General features: G+C 38.9%; 1 protein-coding gene across 1 annotated transcript in view; it reads left to right on the top strand.

The window, feature by feature from the left end:
* The first annotated feature begins 7,459 nt into the window (after window positions 1-7,459).
* Atp2c1 (ATPase secretory pathway Ca2+ transporting 1) overlaps window positions 7,460-16,810 on the top strand; it is a 133,224-nt gene continuing 123,873 nt past the window's right edge. The window contains exon 1 of the mRNA XM_076868266.2: window positions 7,460-7,758. Coding sequence (XP_076724381.1) covers window positions 7,651-7,758 — 108 coding nt within the window. The 5' untranslated portion in view covers window positions 7,460-7,650. The remainder of the gene's footprint in view (window positions 7,759-16,810) is intronic.

The following is a 16,810-nucleotide window of genomic DNA, read 5'->3' as shown; positions in this document are numbered from 1 at the left end:
GCCCTGGCTGCATAACCTAGGTGAGGGAGCCTAAATATAGCCATTTGGGGGCCTGCCCCAACAAATGGCATGAGCCCGGAAGATGCTTTGAACCTCAAGAATCTTAGGACCTCACTTTAGGAAAGATAACCATACAGAGGACAATAGCAGTGACAGGTAGACAGGTTTAGGACACCAGAACAAGAATAGGGAAGGAAATTGTGACACAGTCTAGCAACTGGCCAGCCCAGCATTGCTTGAAACTATGTAAGAGACATATCCCTTAAACGTCTGGATGGCAGTTTGCTACAAGAAGGAGTTCCTGCACAGACAGATGAAGACACAAATCAGTAAAATTTGGGTTAATATAACCAGTCTGGATTCATAGACCAACAAAGACCTCAGGAAACTTAAGATAGTGGGCCTCAAATTCTCATGTGATATGAAACATCTGAGGATCTTGTTAAAATTCAGATTCTGTAGATCTGGAATGATGCCTGAGATCTTGCATTTCTTTCAATTTTTTTTTAGTTGTAGATGGACACAATATCTTTATTTTTATTTATTTATTTTTATGTGGTGCATGAGGATTGAACCCAGGACCTCACATGTGGGAGGCGTGTGCTCTACCACTGAGCTACAGCCCCAGCCCAGAAACAGCCTGCCTTTCTAACAAGCTCCCAGGAGCAGGGGATGTTGATGTTGCTGGTCTATTGACCACAGGAATAATATCATGGTTTCTGGGAACACCTGACTAGTCTTTTGGGGGAAGCCAACACTCCTCCTTCTAGGCATTAATAAAAGAATAAATAATCTCAAATTCTTCTAATTTTGGTATTCAAGATTTAGTAGTAAAGACAAAATTTATATTCTGGCAGTTATTACACATATTATTATACCTATGTACACTCTGGGTTATGCTGATATTAATGCTCCTTGATAATCCAGCTGAAGAAGGATAAATACCTTTTGCACGTGTAGAGTAATTGCCTTTTGTATTTAGAAAATTTCATGGATAATAGTTTAGAGGAATATGACTTTATAAGCTTTGCTGTAACAAGCAATTTCTCTATCCTGACTTGCAGGAGCATTATCTTTCTTTTAGATGTAATTACCTGCCACCTCCTTCAGACTCCCCCACCCCCACCTATCCTGCTTGCAAGAAGTGGTAATGAGAATTGGGTGAGTTACCCAGGTGAACACTGCAGGCCTGGCCTTTTCACCAGAAACCAAGACAAGCGTTTGAAGATCATCTGAGTCACCTGTTTGTTATTTGGTTATTTACCCAGGCAAATGGAGTCAAAGAAATAGGGAAAGAGGATAGGGATTACTTCTCTAATCTCAAGGATCCTCACCTGCTGAGGTAGGCCTAGCCCAGAAACATTTCTGCTTCTAGTTATAACCTTAGTTTGAAAACTACCAGGAAGTAGCTGGAAATATACCACCTGCTCTACCTACCCCCTCACTCCATCCTCTTGGATAGGCAAAATAATTTTACTAAGAACAAATGTATTTTTCTTACTTCGAAACCATATTAGTTTTCATACAGAATTATAGGTAGCACACCCACCAGTTTGAAAATTACCCTGGGATTGAGCCATTTTCCTTAAAAAGGAAAGGCCTCTGTCCCCTTCCTGGGGGTTAGTTTATGCTGCTCAGAAAGACAAAGCATGGCTACTGAGAAGGTGCTCAGAAGAAGGCAAGGCTGCTCCAAGATCTGCCCTAAACCATCAGAAACAGTAAGCACACTGGGGACTTTTGATTTCTCTACTAAAAGAATAGTTTGCAGTTAAATGAATTTCTGAAGACTGGATGAATAGAGATGGAGGTAATAGACAATCCATCAAAAACCAGTCACTTTGAAGACAGAGTAGGACAGTCAGCACCCCATATCATGGCAAATGTACCCCAGGGACCTAACTCATGGCTTGTTAGCTATTAAGAATGCATTATGTGCCTCTCCACAGCTTCTCACTCTCAAACCCATCCTACCGCCCTCAGAAACCAGGTGCATCAGTAAAGCCAGGAACCCCTCAGCAGAATTTTGTAAGGACAAACAACATAAAGAATAAGACTGTTGGGGAGTCACCAAAAGGGCAAAATCCTGGGACTCTTAACTTATTACTCATGTGACTGTTTTTTCTTCCACCCCACACACCCATGTTTTGTTAAGATTGCAGCACCTTACCCTTACCACAAGGAAAAGATGATTCCACAGGGAGAGATGTAACACTTGGCTCCAGATCTAACACCTCTCCGTCAGGGTTGAAGTACTTGTATAGGACCCAACAAGAAAACACTTTAGAAAATGTGCCCCAAGCCAATTAAAATTGCTAGACTCTAGCCCACCCTTGCAACCCTTAGCAGGCATAAAATATAGCTCCTTTCTATATTTTGGGAGCCAGCTTGACAAGTTCTTCATGAATGCTTGTCTCCTTTCTGCTCAAGCAAGAAATCCCAATAGTTCTGTTCCTGTTGCAGTTGTGCGTTTAACCACTCCAAATGATGGAAAGCACAAGAACCCACTGACCCAGGCACAAGATAAACAGAGTAAGCTTGGGGATGGGTTTGTAGAGGGCTATGATTTTGAGGATTTTTGATACTGAGGAAACTCCCTGTTTCAGGTTTAGAGTCCTTCCTTCCACAACTTGCAAGGGACAAGGAGCTACTGGCAGATAAGGGAGACAAAATGTGTGAGTAGAACTGGCTGTGGTTTCTGATCCTGTGCTTAAAGAAAGCTTTGATCTACGAGTGTTTAAGCTGATAGTGTCACTGCAACTTGATAAGAGGAACTGAGTGAGAGTTTGAGAGCAATCTATCAAGATATCACAGAGAAGACAGAACTTGGTGGGAGGCACATGTGAATCTCTCTAAGTGCAGGAGCGTCTCTCACGGAAGAGTGAATGCAAGAAAAGAAATGGGCTTTGGCCTGGGGGAACCACCATCAATGGGGAAGTGCATTTTAAAATGGGCATCTGTCCAGGCATGGTGGTGCATGCCTGTAATGCCAGTGTGTCAGGAGGCTGAAAGGTGAGAGGATTGCAAGTTGGAGACCAGCCTAGCAACTTAATGCAACCCTGTCTCAAAAAAAAAAAAAAAAAAAAAAGTAAAAAGGGCTGGGGATATAGCTCAGTGGTAGAGCACTCCTAGGTTCAATCCCCAGTACAAATAAATAAGCAAGCAAGCATCTGATGGAAGCTCTAAAATTGCTCCAGCAAACAGGGCATCTGTTCTTCAAAGTCCACCCAGGAATTCCCGTTGCAGCCCCATTGTTACCTGACAGCTCCCAAACCAGTAGTTCTCAAAGTGGAGTTCCAGTCCAGTAGCATCAGCAGAATAAGATGCAATCTTGCTTCTTACCGCAAACTACTGAAATGGAAGCTCCAACAAACTGCGCTTTAACAAACTATCTAGGTGATTCTGATACATGTTCACATTTGACCTAAACTACACAGAAAACGTCTTTTCTCCTTAAGTGAAGACAAGTGTCTCATGCGTACAGTTATTATTAAATATGAAAAATTAACACTTGAAACTGGAAAGCAAAAGGCATACAGTATTGTATGGCTTAGAGAACAATTGGAACCATTAGTGTTGCTGGATTGTGATTAAAATGGGGACACATCGGGGTTTTGAATGTGGATTTAAGGAAAGTATGAAGAAATAGGATAATTACTCTCTGTGTGATGGGGGCCCCAACAAAATGTCCTATGATGTAGCAAGAATGCTTTCATCATGCAGTAAGATGGAATCTGGTGCTGCATGAGCTTGTCCTGAAGACCAAAGTTAAATGCCTCCCATTCCTCTTTTTCCTGATTTCATTTAACACTGTCCTTGAGAGAAGAGACTAAGCTAATAACTGCAGATATGGTGTAACAAGAGAAATTTCTCAGAATTTATAATAAAAAAATGGTTTCTGTTTTCTGGGCTAGCAGCTTCTTTATCAGTCTGCCTGTATGCCTGCCCCTCACTCTGTATCTGGGCTGGATTAATTCCTTGAGAATGGAGTTGTTTCCTGATAGAAATTTTCAGCGCTAATCAGAGATTTAGTGGGGTTTTTGTCCTGATGCAATTTGGAGACTCAAAGTTATCCAAATTGCATCAGGACAAAAGACACATTTTCTGTTTTCCTTTCTATTTCTCAACCTCAAGTTAACACTTAGGTCCTATTTTTTTTTCTCTTTGTCTTTCTACTTTAATAAATACATATTGGTAGGTATTAATGAAGCACCTATTGTGCGCAGTGCTAGATGGTTTCACAAAGTCACATTTTCATCCCATCTTCACCAACACTTGAAAAGGAAAAAAACGTAAAACAACTCTTGACTCAGCCCTTGCCACTACCTAGAACTGGTTTTGCTTCCTTAAGCAGCTTTTCAAGGGAAAGCATTGGGATTCTCCATATTTTAAACCATTTATATAAAAGCAGTAATTCTTAGAAACTAAAGAGGGCACGTAACTATCCTTTCATAGTGAGATTGCAGCCTTGATTTGTGACTCTCCTAGATTTGTGGTTTCCGTTGATTATTTTTCTGTAGACTAAAGATCAAGAGGTGGGAGTGAACAGTGCAAAATAACAGGTAATTGCTTCTAGTCTTTATTGTACTACTTTGCAGGAGGCAGAGTAATCTTCTTATTGATTGAGGAAGATACATGGGCCCCTTTTGGTCCTTGCATATGTACCGTTTAGTCACAAGGACTCTGGTCAGCTGCCTTTCACCAAGGTAACTGAGTCACAGTGGCAATCAAAACTGGCAGTCCTCCAGGCCGCAAGAGAGGAGAGGTCCATACTGTGCACACGAGCCAATGATGACTCTCACCTAAGAAATAGAGTGTGTAAAATCACACATTCATATTTGTATTAAAAAATAGAGAGGGGGGCTGTGTGAAGGAGACTGAGGTTGGAGGATCACAGTTTAAAGCCAGCCTCAGCAACTCAAGAAGGCCCTAAGCAACTCAGTGAGACCCTGTCTATAAATAAAATACCAAAAAGGGCTGGGGATGTGGCCCAGTGGTTAAGTGCCTCCTGAGTTCAATCCCTGTTACCAAAAAAGAGCGCGCGCGAGAGAGAGAGAGAGAGAGAGAGAGAGAGAGAGAGAGAGGGAGAGAGAGAGAGAGAAATGGAGCATTGCAACCTATGGTAAACAGAAATTGAGACTGCTTTGGCTTTCAAATTCTGGAAAGAAGAAAACCTATACTTACAAATATAACCTCTCTTATCATCAGAATCACTGCATAAAAGCACCTTTAACACCCAGGTAATGAGTACTAATTTTTTTTGTAGAGAACTCAGGATAAGAAGTTGGATGATATTTTTCATAAAAATGTGCCTGATCTCTAGTTTAATCAACTTAGTCTATAAATTCCTGGCAGTCAGAATTTGTATTTCTCTTTAACAGGGCAACTCCCTGTGTTTCCTCCTTCAGGTTAATAAGTAAAGTAGTGCTTCTCAGGAATTCATTTCTGGGTATGCGTTAAGAGGCTGTGCAGTGTACTGGTTGGGAATGCAGTCAGGCCTTCTCGGTTAGAAGTCTTGCTTAGAAATCTTTCTTCTCTGCATTTGTTGTTGTGTGATATTAGAAAATTGTTTACCTTCTCTGAGTCTTGGTTTCCCCAAAAGATGCTGTAATATTATATGATATAATGTACATTTAGCACAGTGGCCTGGCTAAAAGGCCCAATAAATATTATATATGGTTTATATTTGTTATCAGTTGATAATCGGTAATGTCACAATATTAAAGATGTGATCAATTGGTTTTTCCCCCCCTCCTTTCTCATAGCTCTTCATCATTGGCCTCAGCTCAGGAAAAGGTGATCACGAAACAATCTTCCAAAATGAAACTTTGATTATCAGCCATGCTATGGGTGTTTGACAGTCTTCTGGCTTCTGCCCATAATAAAGAGGCATCCTTGAAGCTTTCCATATTCTAAAAAGAGAAGTGAAAGGGCAGCTTGTGGGTCTCAGAAGTGAGTAAGAAGGGCACTTTCACCTACCCCCACTGTCCCTGGGACCACCTCCCTTTCCAAGATGGTCCAGAGTATTTGAGTTTTTAAGCATCTTATTTTTCTGGAACAAGAACTTGCAGGAAGTGGACCGACAGCATTTAGGTGATTCACAGGCACATTGCTTTTCACCTGTCCTCACTAGAGTCAAGGGGGACAGGTAGAACCTCTGTAAGCATGGGGCAGTGGACCTAGAGAGGTGATGGGAGGGCAGGGCCTCCTCCTGGGAGCCAGCCCCAGCAACATATGAATGCCTTCTTGGAATTGCCAAACTGGCCCTGGTGAGTCTGGAAGACCATCTTGCCAGTAGGCCTGAGACCAGCCTGACAGATGGCCTGGGTTGCTTGTGGCACCGCCCCTTTCAGGCCATCAGGTGTATTCCCTAAAGGCAAGTAGCTCATCCAGCCTATCCTGGGGGACAGCTCAGGCTGCATCATGGGTTTCCCAGCTCTGCCTACCCCCTGCTGTACCCCAACAACTGCTCTCTCTGAGGAGGGAAAGACCAATTTACTCTTTTCACCCCCAAAGCAAATCTCCAGGCTGCATGATTTGGGGTGAATGTCCAAGCTGGTCTTTATATGACAACCCTTCTCAGAAGTGGCCAAATGTTACCATCAAATGAAACAGCTACTGCAAAGTTTAAAAGGATGATAAAAGAGTGAAGTCTATTTGAGGACTTGGCTTAGAAACCCTGTGACCTCCATAGAGTACTGAGAAAATGAACTTTCAAATTTCATGTTTCCTAAGACCACAGACCTCTTGTCATGTTCTTTATCTTTCTTTCTTCCTCTTTAAAGCATGTATCCTCTTTGCAATCTAAGAAAGAAAAATGCATAACATTTTCTCTCCCTTACATGCAGAATAAAGCCTGAGGAAAGTTAATGTTTTTAAATTCAGCCTGTGGATTTGAGATAAGGATTCAAGGAGAGAAGCCTTTAAACTCAGAACAGAATCTGTTTGCAGCTATTGTTCAATTAACGTAAAGAATCTGGTTACTGGGTATGTTGCATAATGTACCACAGTGCAAACCAAACATTCTCAGGACTGGTGCTGAGCTCCTTTAGTGAGCTAATTTGTTCATTTTTTTTTTTCAGAAGTCCCTCAAAACAAAAGACTGAAATGAATCAACACTTTATAGTTGAGATACAGCTGAGGGTTGTCAGTGTGTGCTCATGATGATAAGAAATCTAGAAGGAAACTGGAAAAACCACACATCCTGCCCTCAAAAAAAAAAAAAAAAAACCTAGAAATACTATCAGAAGAATTACAATCAAACCCCATGAGAGTCCTTGGGCATGGAAAGTCACCAGCTAGCTAATATTAACATAGCTTGCAACAGAACACTGGTTCTAGAAATAGGACAGTCATATCACTACTGCCAGGCAATTTGCATTCTGTGGACCAGCCCCTAAATTCCTCCTGGCTCCTGTTGCCCTTGGGCATCACATTTCTGGGTGCTTCTAGATGGTGTTCATGTTAAGCTGTCTAGATTCTCCAGGAACTCTACCCAAAAGAGAAAGAAACAAGGAAAACAGCTGCTTTCTTTTCAGGGAAGTGGCTGAACTACAAACAAATCTTCAGGCATCTGAGGAATTGTAAAGTTTCTAGATTTCATATGGTTGCTGACGGGGAGGAGTTGACAAGGACCCTCTGGATTTTCTCACTATGGATAATCTGTTGCCTCCATCAAGATTCTCCTATTTCAAAAAATACCCTCTCCATGCAATTAGGAAATACTTATCAATGCTGAGGAGCCAGAGAGCCGAAGATCAGGTATCATTTTGTTTATATTAACTTTAAAATTAATGGGTGCTTATTTTGGGGTGTGGCTTTTACATAGCTTAGTGATCGAGTTTCTCCTCTTTGTAGGTTTATAGGCACAGGTCATATCCTGCTTATGGCTGTTCAGACTTGGCAATCAGAAGAGCAGGCAGGCTTGTGAGGATTTATTTGAACTTGGAACATTTGGATTCAGAGATTAAGCTGAAATTCTGTAATGAAACCATATGCTTTGCTTCCTCTGGAATACCTAGGCTAAACTACTATATCAGAGTTAAAATTTTGATTCCTTGATCGTTTTCCAGTGCCTCAAATATAAATTCTTAAACTATTAATATCCCAGAAAAGTAATTAACAGGACCTAGGAGTACACTTGTCTTCCTATATGTATTTGTGCCAATCAAAAACTATAACTTCTTATATGTAGGAATATAAGCACTTAAAATTGTTTAAAATGTCTGATCACTTCTTGTTTAGAATCATTTATTCATTATGCTTCCCAAAATTTATGTGATTCCATCCCTTACAATTTAGGATAAGGGCATTTCTAAAAAAAACTGTTTTTATACTTGTACAGAATTGTTAGAAGAAATAACAATAGCTGACCCATTTAAATCTGGTTGTTCCTTTAGGAAGAAGTGTGGCAGGGGGATACAAAGGTACAGGACAAATTATCGCCACACTGAAGACTGAAAGAGTCATAAACTGCTTATCCGTTGTGCTTATAACTAGAACTGCAAAACTGTGCAAGGGATATTACCAGTGGCCTGTATTTGTCCTCCTTTGTGATATGAGATGACCCACTTAATAAAACACTTCCAGGAAATGAAAGCAAAGGCAGCAGGCAGAAAATTCTTTAATGACAGGTTTCCCAAAATGTCAATGCCTAATTTGGAAAATGAAAATCATTACTACTGTGTGAGAGAAAACTGCTTTTATGCCCCTACTTTAATGATTTTGCAAGGGCTAAAAAGTCAGACTCTTTTTATTAAGGGAGCTAGGCTGGGCCATTTTACCTCTTAGTCTTCCTCACACTTAATGAGAAAATCTTTTGATTCCCAGGTCTCAGCATGCACTTGTTTTGAAGTGAAAATTCAGAGAACCATGTGGTGGTGCTCTGAGTTTTTGTTTGCCACACTAGCAATGTGCACAGGTTTCTTCAAGAAGGAGGAAGGGTGGCTGGATGGGGCTGAAGCTGTGGAGTGTAGATTAAGTGATTCCCTTCTTTTCTCAATATTATATGTTTTTAGAGATGCATCTATGTTGCTTTTTTTATGGTAGTTTCATTTTCTTTATTTTATTTTTATTTTTTATTTTTTTATGTTGCTTTTATAGTTCTGTGGGTTTTTAAAAAAGTTTATTTTAAAAGTGCTACAAAATGCACTCTAAAGAACATTAGGACTTAACATGGAAACCTCTGATTTGGAGTGAGTATGTGGTCCCCCTCCCATTTGGAATGACCTGGGAACAAGTATCAAGCTGTTCTTTTTTTTCCCCCATTTGTTTTGTTTTTCTATATTTTTAAATTGGTCCATTATAGTTGTACATAATGATGGGATTTCTTATGTATTCAGACACATACACAAGAAAAATGATTTGATCAATATTAGGATGAATTCTTGCTATATAAGTTAATAGAGAAATAAAGAAAAATAACATATTTGATTCTTTTCTAAAGTCAATGATATCTCTGCAAATCTAATGTCTTGCAGAATTAAGAGAAATTAGGTCAGAGTCAATTTGGGCTAAACTTGGAAATCTTGTTGGAAAGTTATAAAGGCTAATAGTGTATTCAATTTTATGACCTGCATATTCATTGCCTCTGATCCTTACATTCCTGTAAAACAGTTTCTCATGAGAAAGGTAAGGGGATTGAGACTTGAAGGACTTAAGCATCTTTCCCAAGGTCACCCAGTATCAAAAGTATCAAAGGAAGATAGGAGATTTTACCTGCAACTTTCAAGTTTATATATTTTACTATGCTCAATCCCTTAATAATCTAGTGATATTAACATATTAAGCCACTGCCCTTTCTCTTAGAAAGTTACTTCTAAGACTTTAGGTATTCACATACACCTGTCATAATCATGACCATGTTTACTATCTGTATGATTAACTCCTTAATATTTTTCTATATTTAAACTTAAATTACTCATAATTAAACATATTTGTTTAGAAAAAAATTATTACTATAAGTATAATGTCATTTGTCATAAATATAAGAATAAATGTAATAAAACAAAATAATATAAAATTCTGGCTAGATACTATTACCTATAAAATCTCTGAGCATAAAAATCTGATCATTTGTTAAAAAGGAAGATTAGATTTTAAGAGTGGTATATAGGGCTGGGGTGTAGCTCAGTGCTAGTGCATGCTTAGTATATGGTCCCCAGCACCTCCCTCCCCCCACCCTGAGAAAGAGAAGCCTTTAGAGCTTTCTTGGTAGCCAGCTAAGAAGCTCTCCTGAATGAGGACGGAAGGGAATTCAAAGGCAGACAATTTTCACAACCCCATTGAGTGCTTGTTACTGATTGTAGGTCTCTGTAAGCTACCTAAAATTTTCTCCTACACCCCACTTAGCACTATTAGGTACCAAAAGTGCTGTGTTCCACATACTTGGAGAATATTATCCCAGACACACCATCTGCTTCTTCACCTGTGTGCATTCAAATGCACTCCTCCTCCTAGTCTAGAATTCTCTTCTCTATTTATGATTTGCCCACCTGGAGATGTCCTCTAAATCCTTCAAGATACAGATTACATGGGTTTAATGAAAAAGCTTTCTCTGATTCTGCTGGAAAGAGTGAAGTACAGCCCTTCCTTTTTCAAGTCATTTTGTTTGCTTCAAATAAGCCCCCTTATTATAATCTGGTGTATCATCTGGTTACATGTGAACATACATGTATCCATGCATGCATGAATGACACTGACTGGTATCTTGTTTTTATTCCCTCAGTGTCACCTAGGAGCCTTGAAAAGGCTGGTAAAGAGGGATCTGTACACCAGAGGGTGCATAGTGGATTGTCTTTGACACACCTTTCTTGCCTTTACCTACTTCTTGACTAGGCCAGGAGAGTCCACAAGTCATGGTCATTGTTACATTCACCTACTCCTCATCCACAAACCTGTTCCTCCTTAGGTTTCTCTTATCAATCAACACAAAATCTTAAACCAGAAAACTAGGAGTTACCTTGATACTTCCCTTTCTCTCTCACCCCTCCCTCTCCCAATACTTTCATAAAACTTGTCAATTTTACTTCTAAAATAATTATTGACTTCTCCATCTTCACCTTACAGACCCTGTGATACCATGCTCTCTTGCTTGGATTACAATAGCAATCCAATTCATGTACCTCATTCAATCTTTTTTTGGGGGGACAGTTACCAGGGATTGAACTCAGGGGCATCAACCGACTGAGCCACAACCCAGGCCTATTTTGTATTTTATTTAGAGTCAGGGTCTCACTGAGTTGCTTGGTGCCTCACTTTTTCTGAGGCTGGCTTTAAACTTCCTATTCTCCTTCCTTAGCTTCTCAAGCTGCTGGGATTATAGGCATTTGCCACCAAGCCTGGCCCTCATTCAATCTTGTTACCCTTCAATTCATGTTCCTTGTAGCAGTCAGAATTCTCTTAAATGAAAATCTTATTTCATTCCAATGCAGGGAACATGGTTCTTTTCATTTGCTATTTTAGCCCCCATCCCAAATATACATCTGGCACATGGGAAATACATTTATGTAACTGTATGAATGAAGAGGACTTCATAATTATTAGAGAAAGTGTGGGGTTAGGGATTTTCAAGGAGCTAAGATGCTCCCAGGCAGAGAAAGGTTGTTAAACTTAGTAAGCAGAGATGTGTGAGATGTAGAGAAATTTATTTTTAAATTAATTAATTTATAGTGTGAATTGAACCCAGGGGTGCTCTATCACTGAGCTTTATTTCCCAATCCTTTTTAGTTTTTTATTTTTAAGACTGGGTCTCACTAAGTTGCTGAGGTTGGCCTGGAACTTGGTATCCTCCTGCCTCAGTCTCCTAAGTCATTGGGATTCTAGGCAAACACCACCATGCGTAGCTAGAGAAATTTATTTTTGAGATGTGGAACTTGGTTCAGAGGTTCAGAGATGTGCTTAAGTTTGCACAGTTCATTTGTGTCGGTGCTGGGATTAGAATTTGCCTCCCTTGACTCCTAGTTTAGTGCTCCTCCTAATAAGTATTGGAGTCTCTGAGCAGAGCTATAGAAAAGGGTCACATGCTAGCAAGCAAAGAGAAGATGACTCTACTGGCTGGGTCCAGAGAGTGGGTGATGCTTCAGGTCAACTTATCAACATAATTAATCTCCTCTGATGAAAGGCTGAGACACAGAGGAACCTGCTTTTGAGCCTTATCTTTCAACTTGTACTGTACTTCAGCAGCCTCACCAATCCAAATCTCTCCCTCTACATGTCCCTATAAGAAGAAAGCAGAGGAGGGATCAGAAACACAGGCCACCTAATTTAACAAAGAATTCAAGATGATCAGTGCTAATAGTGCCTTGCTCTCTTAAATAGAAAGACTTTTTTTCTGAGTAAGAAATGCCTTTTTAAGAGTTAACTTGACAAGTCTTGCCTATTTAACAGTGAATCTGCTTAAAATGAGGGGGAGAGTGAGCTCCTCATTTTAAGGGGACATGGACTAAAGCTACATTTTAATTATGGAGCAGAATCAAATTTTGTTTTGAAGATTGTTCTGAAGTTTCTCTTCAATGAAGCTTGAGAAAATGTTTCTAATTTAAACAGGATCACTGGATTTTTATTTCCTGCTTTGTTTCTTAGAGAATACTAACCCAAAGTAGGGATGTTAAATAAATATTTGAATTTAATTTGAACTTTAGAAACGTAGTTCTTCATTCTTGTTATTATCTTATCCCTGATCTGAACAGCACTATAAAACCAAGGATACTATAAACCACACTCCTCCCTCAAAAAAACCTATGTTGAGACTTGGAATGCTATAAAAATGGTTAGAAGTTACTAATGGAGGCTCTGCCTGACTAGATAAAATTATATACATTCCACTAGAGGTTGGCCTAAAAAGTATTAAGAGTTTTTAGCTCCTTAAGATAAATTAGTTGGTTATAGATTGAGAGTATATTGAAGTTATTTAATTTTAAGTCTTTAAAAAAAAAGTTGAGATATCTGGGGATCTAGCTCAGTGGTAGACTCCTTGCCTAGCATACATGAGGCCCAACATTACCAGTGTTGTAGAAAGAAATAATAATCATAATTAGTCAGTTTGAATGACATCTGAGGGGAAACCAAAAGTGTTTCCCCTGTGTCCTTGTGCCTGGGTAGAGAAAAAGCTTTAATTTTTCAGGAGTAGGAGTAAAAGATTATCTTTGTAGAATTTAAGATAGAGATTTTACACCACCTTTGTAGACGAATTTCTGTAATTATATATAGGTAACATTGACAGTTAAATTGCTGTGATAATATGAAGCTGAACCTTAATATTTCTGACTATTAAATATGACATTAAAAGTTGAACTATTTTATCATGGTAATTATAAGACTCCTCTACCTGAAAGGTGGGTGGAAAGCTATATATTTACTAAAAAAATGTTACCAATGGCTTTCCCCATAGCCTAGAAAGTGCCTAAGAGTTATAATTGAGAACTTGCATGAAGATTAATGGCCTTTGGTCACCATCACTCAACCTCATGACTTTCCCTATCCTTTCTAAGAAATTGGCACTGCCACCATCCATTCTGTTATTCAGACAGCAAATTCTCCTGTTTTATTTATCCTGGTAGCAGTTCTGCCCCATTTGTGGGGCTATTTGATTCCCAATAGGTTCCACGTGACTAGTAAAGTGTCTGTCAGATAGGAGGCACTGAATGCAGGTTTGTAGAATGAGTGAATGGGGGGTGGGTGAATTCTACCCTGAGATAGTGAGAGAAGTGTTTGAAAGAATCCTGAATGTTAGAATCTATGAGGAGGAGACTCAAGACGTGTGTGTGTGTGTGTGTGTGTGTGTGTGTGTGTGTGTGGCACTGGGGATTAAATACAGGGGTGTTCTACCACTGAATTGCTTCTCCAGCATTTTTTTAATTTATTATAAGGTCTTGCTAAGTTGCCAAGGTTGGCCTTGAACTTGCAATCCTCCTAACTCAGGCTATGTGTATGTTTCATAAGAATTGTAGGGCTAACTTGTGAATAAAGATAAGAATACATTTGGGAGGTTCCAGAGGAGACAATTATGACTGATGGAGAGAATTTCATTGTGGGATTGTGATATAATAATGAAAATGGATTTTCTATAAATGAGAGTTAAAGAAAGGGAAAAGGGATGATCTTTTACAGAGTGCAGGGGTATGTGACCCCCTTCTTGGAAAATGTTGTATCAAATGGTTTCTGCATCATCAAACAGAAGATTAAATACTTACTAGCCTGAAGATTCTAATCCAGTAGGCAGATGCACAGTTCAGATATCTTGATGGGTCAGTTAGAATTCCTCTGTTTTATTTGGTTAGTGGTAAATACTCCATGGTATGAGCATGTTGCTCTGGAGTCTAATACCAAAGAATTCAGAATAAAATGTCTTAGGAAATTCAGATGGCATTTAATCCACCAGCAAGGAAAGGAAACATAGCTACATCCAGCAAAGACCTCAGGTGAAAGGCTCAGGTACCAGTGATTAGATTTTCTGAGCCTAATTGACCATTGAACTACTTCTATCCATAGCTTTATAGGTTTTATAGCCCCTTCCAGTATAAGGACAAATAACTAAGCATACTTACACGGTCACTAATGGATAAGACACTAGAAAATCATAGGTGATTTTGTGCCATTTTAACCACTGTGGGGTTTTTCCTTAATATAGAGCCTCTTGTACCTTCAGATCTTTTTCCTGCAGTTTATGCTTCCAATTTGCTGTTTATTATGGAAACTTCTGATTGTGCTCCATCCTTCTTGTCCATACATCAATGCTGTGAAGTGTCACACATGCCTGAGAGACATCTGGACCTTTTGTTGACTTCTGAGATATTTCTAATACTGTCATCTGTTTTTACATTTTCCTAATCTACTATGCTCAGATACCTTTAAAGCATAGGAGTCAGTAAATGGATGAACACCAGAACTGCTATTCTGACTTTGAAATAGCACATAAACTCGTGTGCAACCCCATATTTTGTGTGTGAACAGCCTGTAGCGTTTAATGAAAATCCCTAAATTTGTGTGTTAGTTAACTTTGCATTATGGGGACAAAATACCTGAGATAAACAACTTTAAAAAAGGAAAAGCTTGTATGGCTTACAGTTTTGGAGGTTTCAATCCGTAGTTGGTTGGCCCATTGTCTCTGGGGCTATGAAAAGGCTGTACAGCATGGCAGAGGCAGGAGGCAGAGGAAGCTGCTCACCTTATGGCAGCTGGGAAGCAAATAGGAAGAGGAGGGGCTGGGTCCCAATGTGCCCCTCCAGGATACCCCCCAATGACCCTAGGACCCCTTTTCTAAAAGTTCTACTGCTCTCTGATAAAATCAGGGGATGAGGACCAAGCCTTGAACAGGGCAGCCTTTGGGGGACATTCAGGATCCAAAGTATATCAATTTTATTATCCCATTCCACTTCTTAGTTTGTCTACAACACTTTGTTAATTTTTGTTCAAAATGAAAGATGACATATTTTCACACCTTGTACAGATAGTTCCATGTCTTGACAGAAAAAGAAATGAACTTCCTACATATGTTGTACTGCTTAAAATTTTCTGTGAAGAGAGTAGGAAAAATGTTAGAATTAGTAGCATATTAGAAGGCTATTTCAGGAAATAGAACTGGATTGTACATTCTAGAATAAGGAATTTTAAATTTTTATTAAAATGCCTTATATATGCCAGGTACTTGAGCAGGTACTTTAGATATGTTGTCATTTAATTCTCATGATAACACAGCAAAATGGGTAGTATTATCTTTATTTTATGGATTAGAGAACTGAGGTTTGTATGAGAGAAATGATTCAAATGAGCTAATTTTGTCCTAAACCACCCTCACAGATTCACCCAGAAATAATGATTTACCAGATATCTGGCCTTCCCTTAGTCCGGTGAAATTGGCACAAAATATTTAACACTGAATTATAAATACTAAATTTTATACAAAGAATATTTATTTAGAATAAGAATAAGAATCACAAAATTACAAATTTGAATAACAAATACCACAGCTTTACAAAATTTAGAAAATAAAAGAGTTTTTAATCAATTAACTGATATACCCTAAAATGTTTTGTTCCTATATTTTTAGTTTATAGGGTTTTTAATTACCTCCTCAAATGAAAATGATTTTCTTGTATTCTCCAAAGAGATTACAGAAATGCACAAAATCCTCTATATTTGTCTTTTATTAGAATCTAGAAAAGATATAAACTGCTTCTCCTTTACTACCTACATATGTGGTACTGTTATTGCTGGGCAACATGGGGACACATTTATGCCAAGATTTCAGCACCAGTGATTTATTGTACATAATAGTCTTTGGATGTCATTGCTTCACCAGGGCAGTTAGCAATGCTTAACCATAGACAGACACTACTGCAAACCACACTTATGTACTCCACTAAATCCACAGGAAATCTAAACACATCCCCATCTCAATTTCCTTTGAGCCACGTCTGGAATACAGTCATGGCCACTTCCATGCTACCTGAGAGGAAAATTGTGATAGAGGGAAAGTTGGCAAAAAGAATACTCTAAAATCAATTGCAGTTGAGATGTTTTCAGCAAATTTTACCCAAACATAAGACCATCAGAACATGGTTACAGTCTCTCAGTATTTGCCTTATGACAAATACTGCAAACATTGTGAAATCTAGAAAATAAGTGTTTTTTTAAATCAATGACCTGATGAATTCTAAAATGTTTCATTACTACATTTTAGAAAAGACTATAGAGGCTTCTGCAAGTGAGGAGACCTGAAATTTGACCTTTGTTGACTTCTAAGAAAACCTAGCTCTAGAGGAAGGGTTTAACAGAAAAATAGTGTCACAGTACAATATATAAGAGTGCTTCA

Source organism: Callospermophilus lateralis, chromosome 10, assembly GCF_048772815.1.
Source record: "Callospermophilus lateralis isolate mCalLat2 chromosome 10, mCalLat2.hap1, whole genome shotgun sequence".
In the NCBI taxonomy this organism is placed as follows: domain Eukaryota; kingdom Metazoa; phylum Chordata; class Mammalia; order Rodentia; family Sciuridae; genus Callospermophilus; species Callospermophilus lateralis.
The sequence above is the reverse complement of the archived record's forward strand: the minus strand, read 5'-3'. Positions and strand labels throughout refer to the sequence as shown.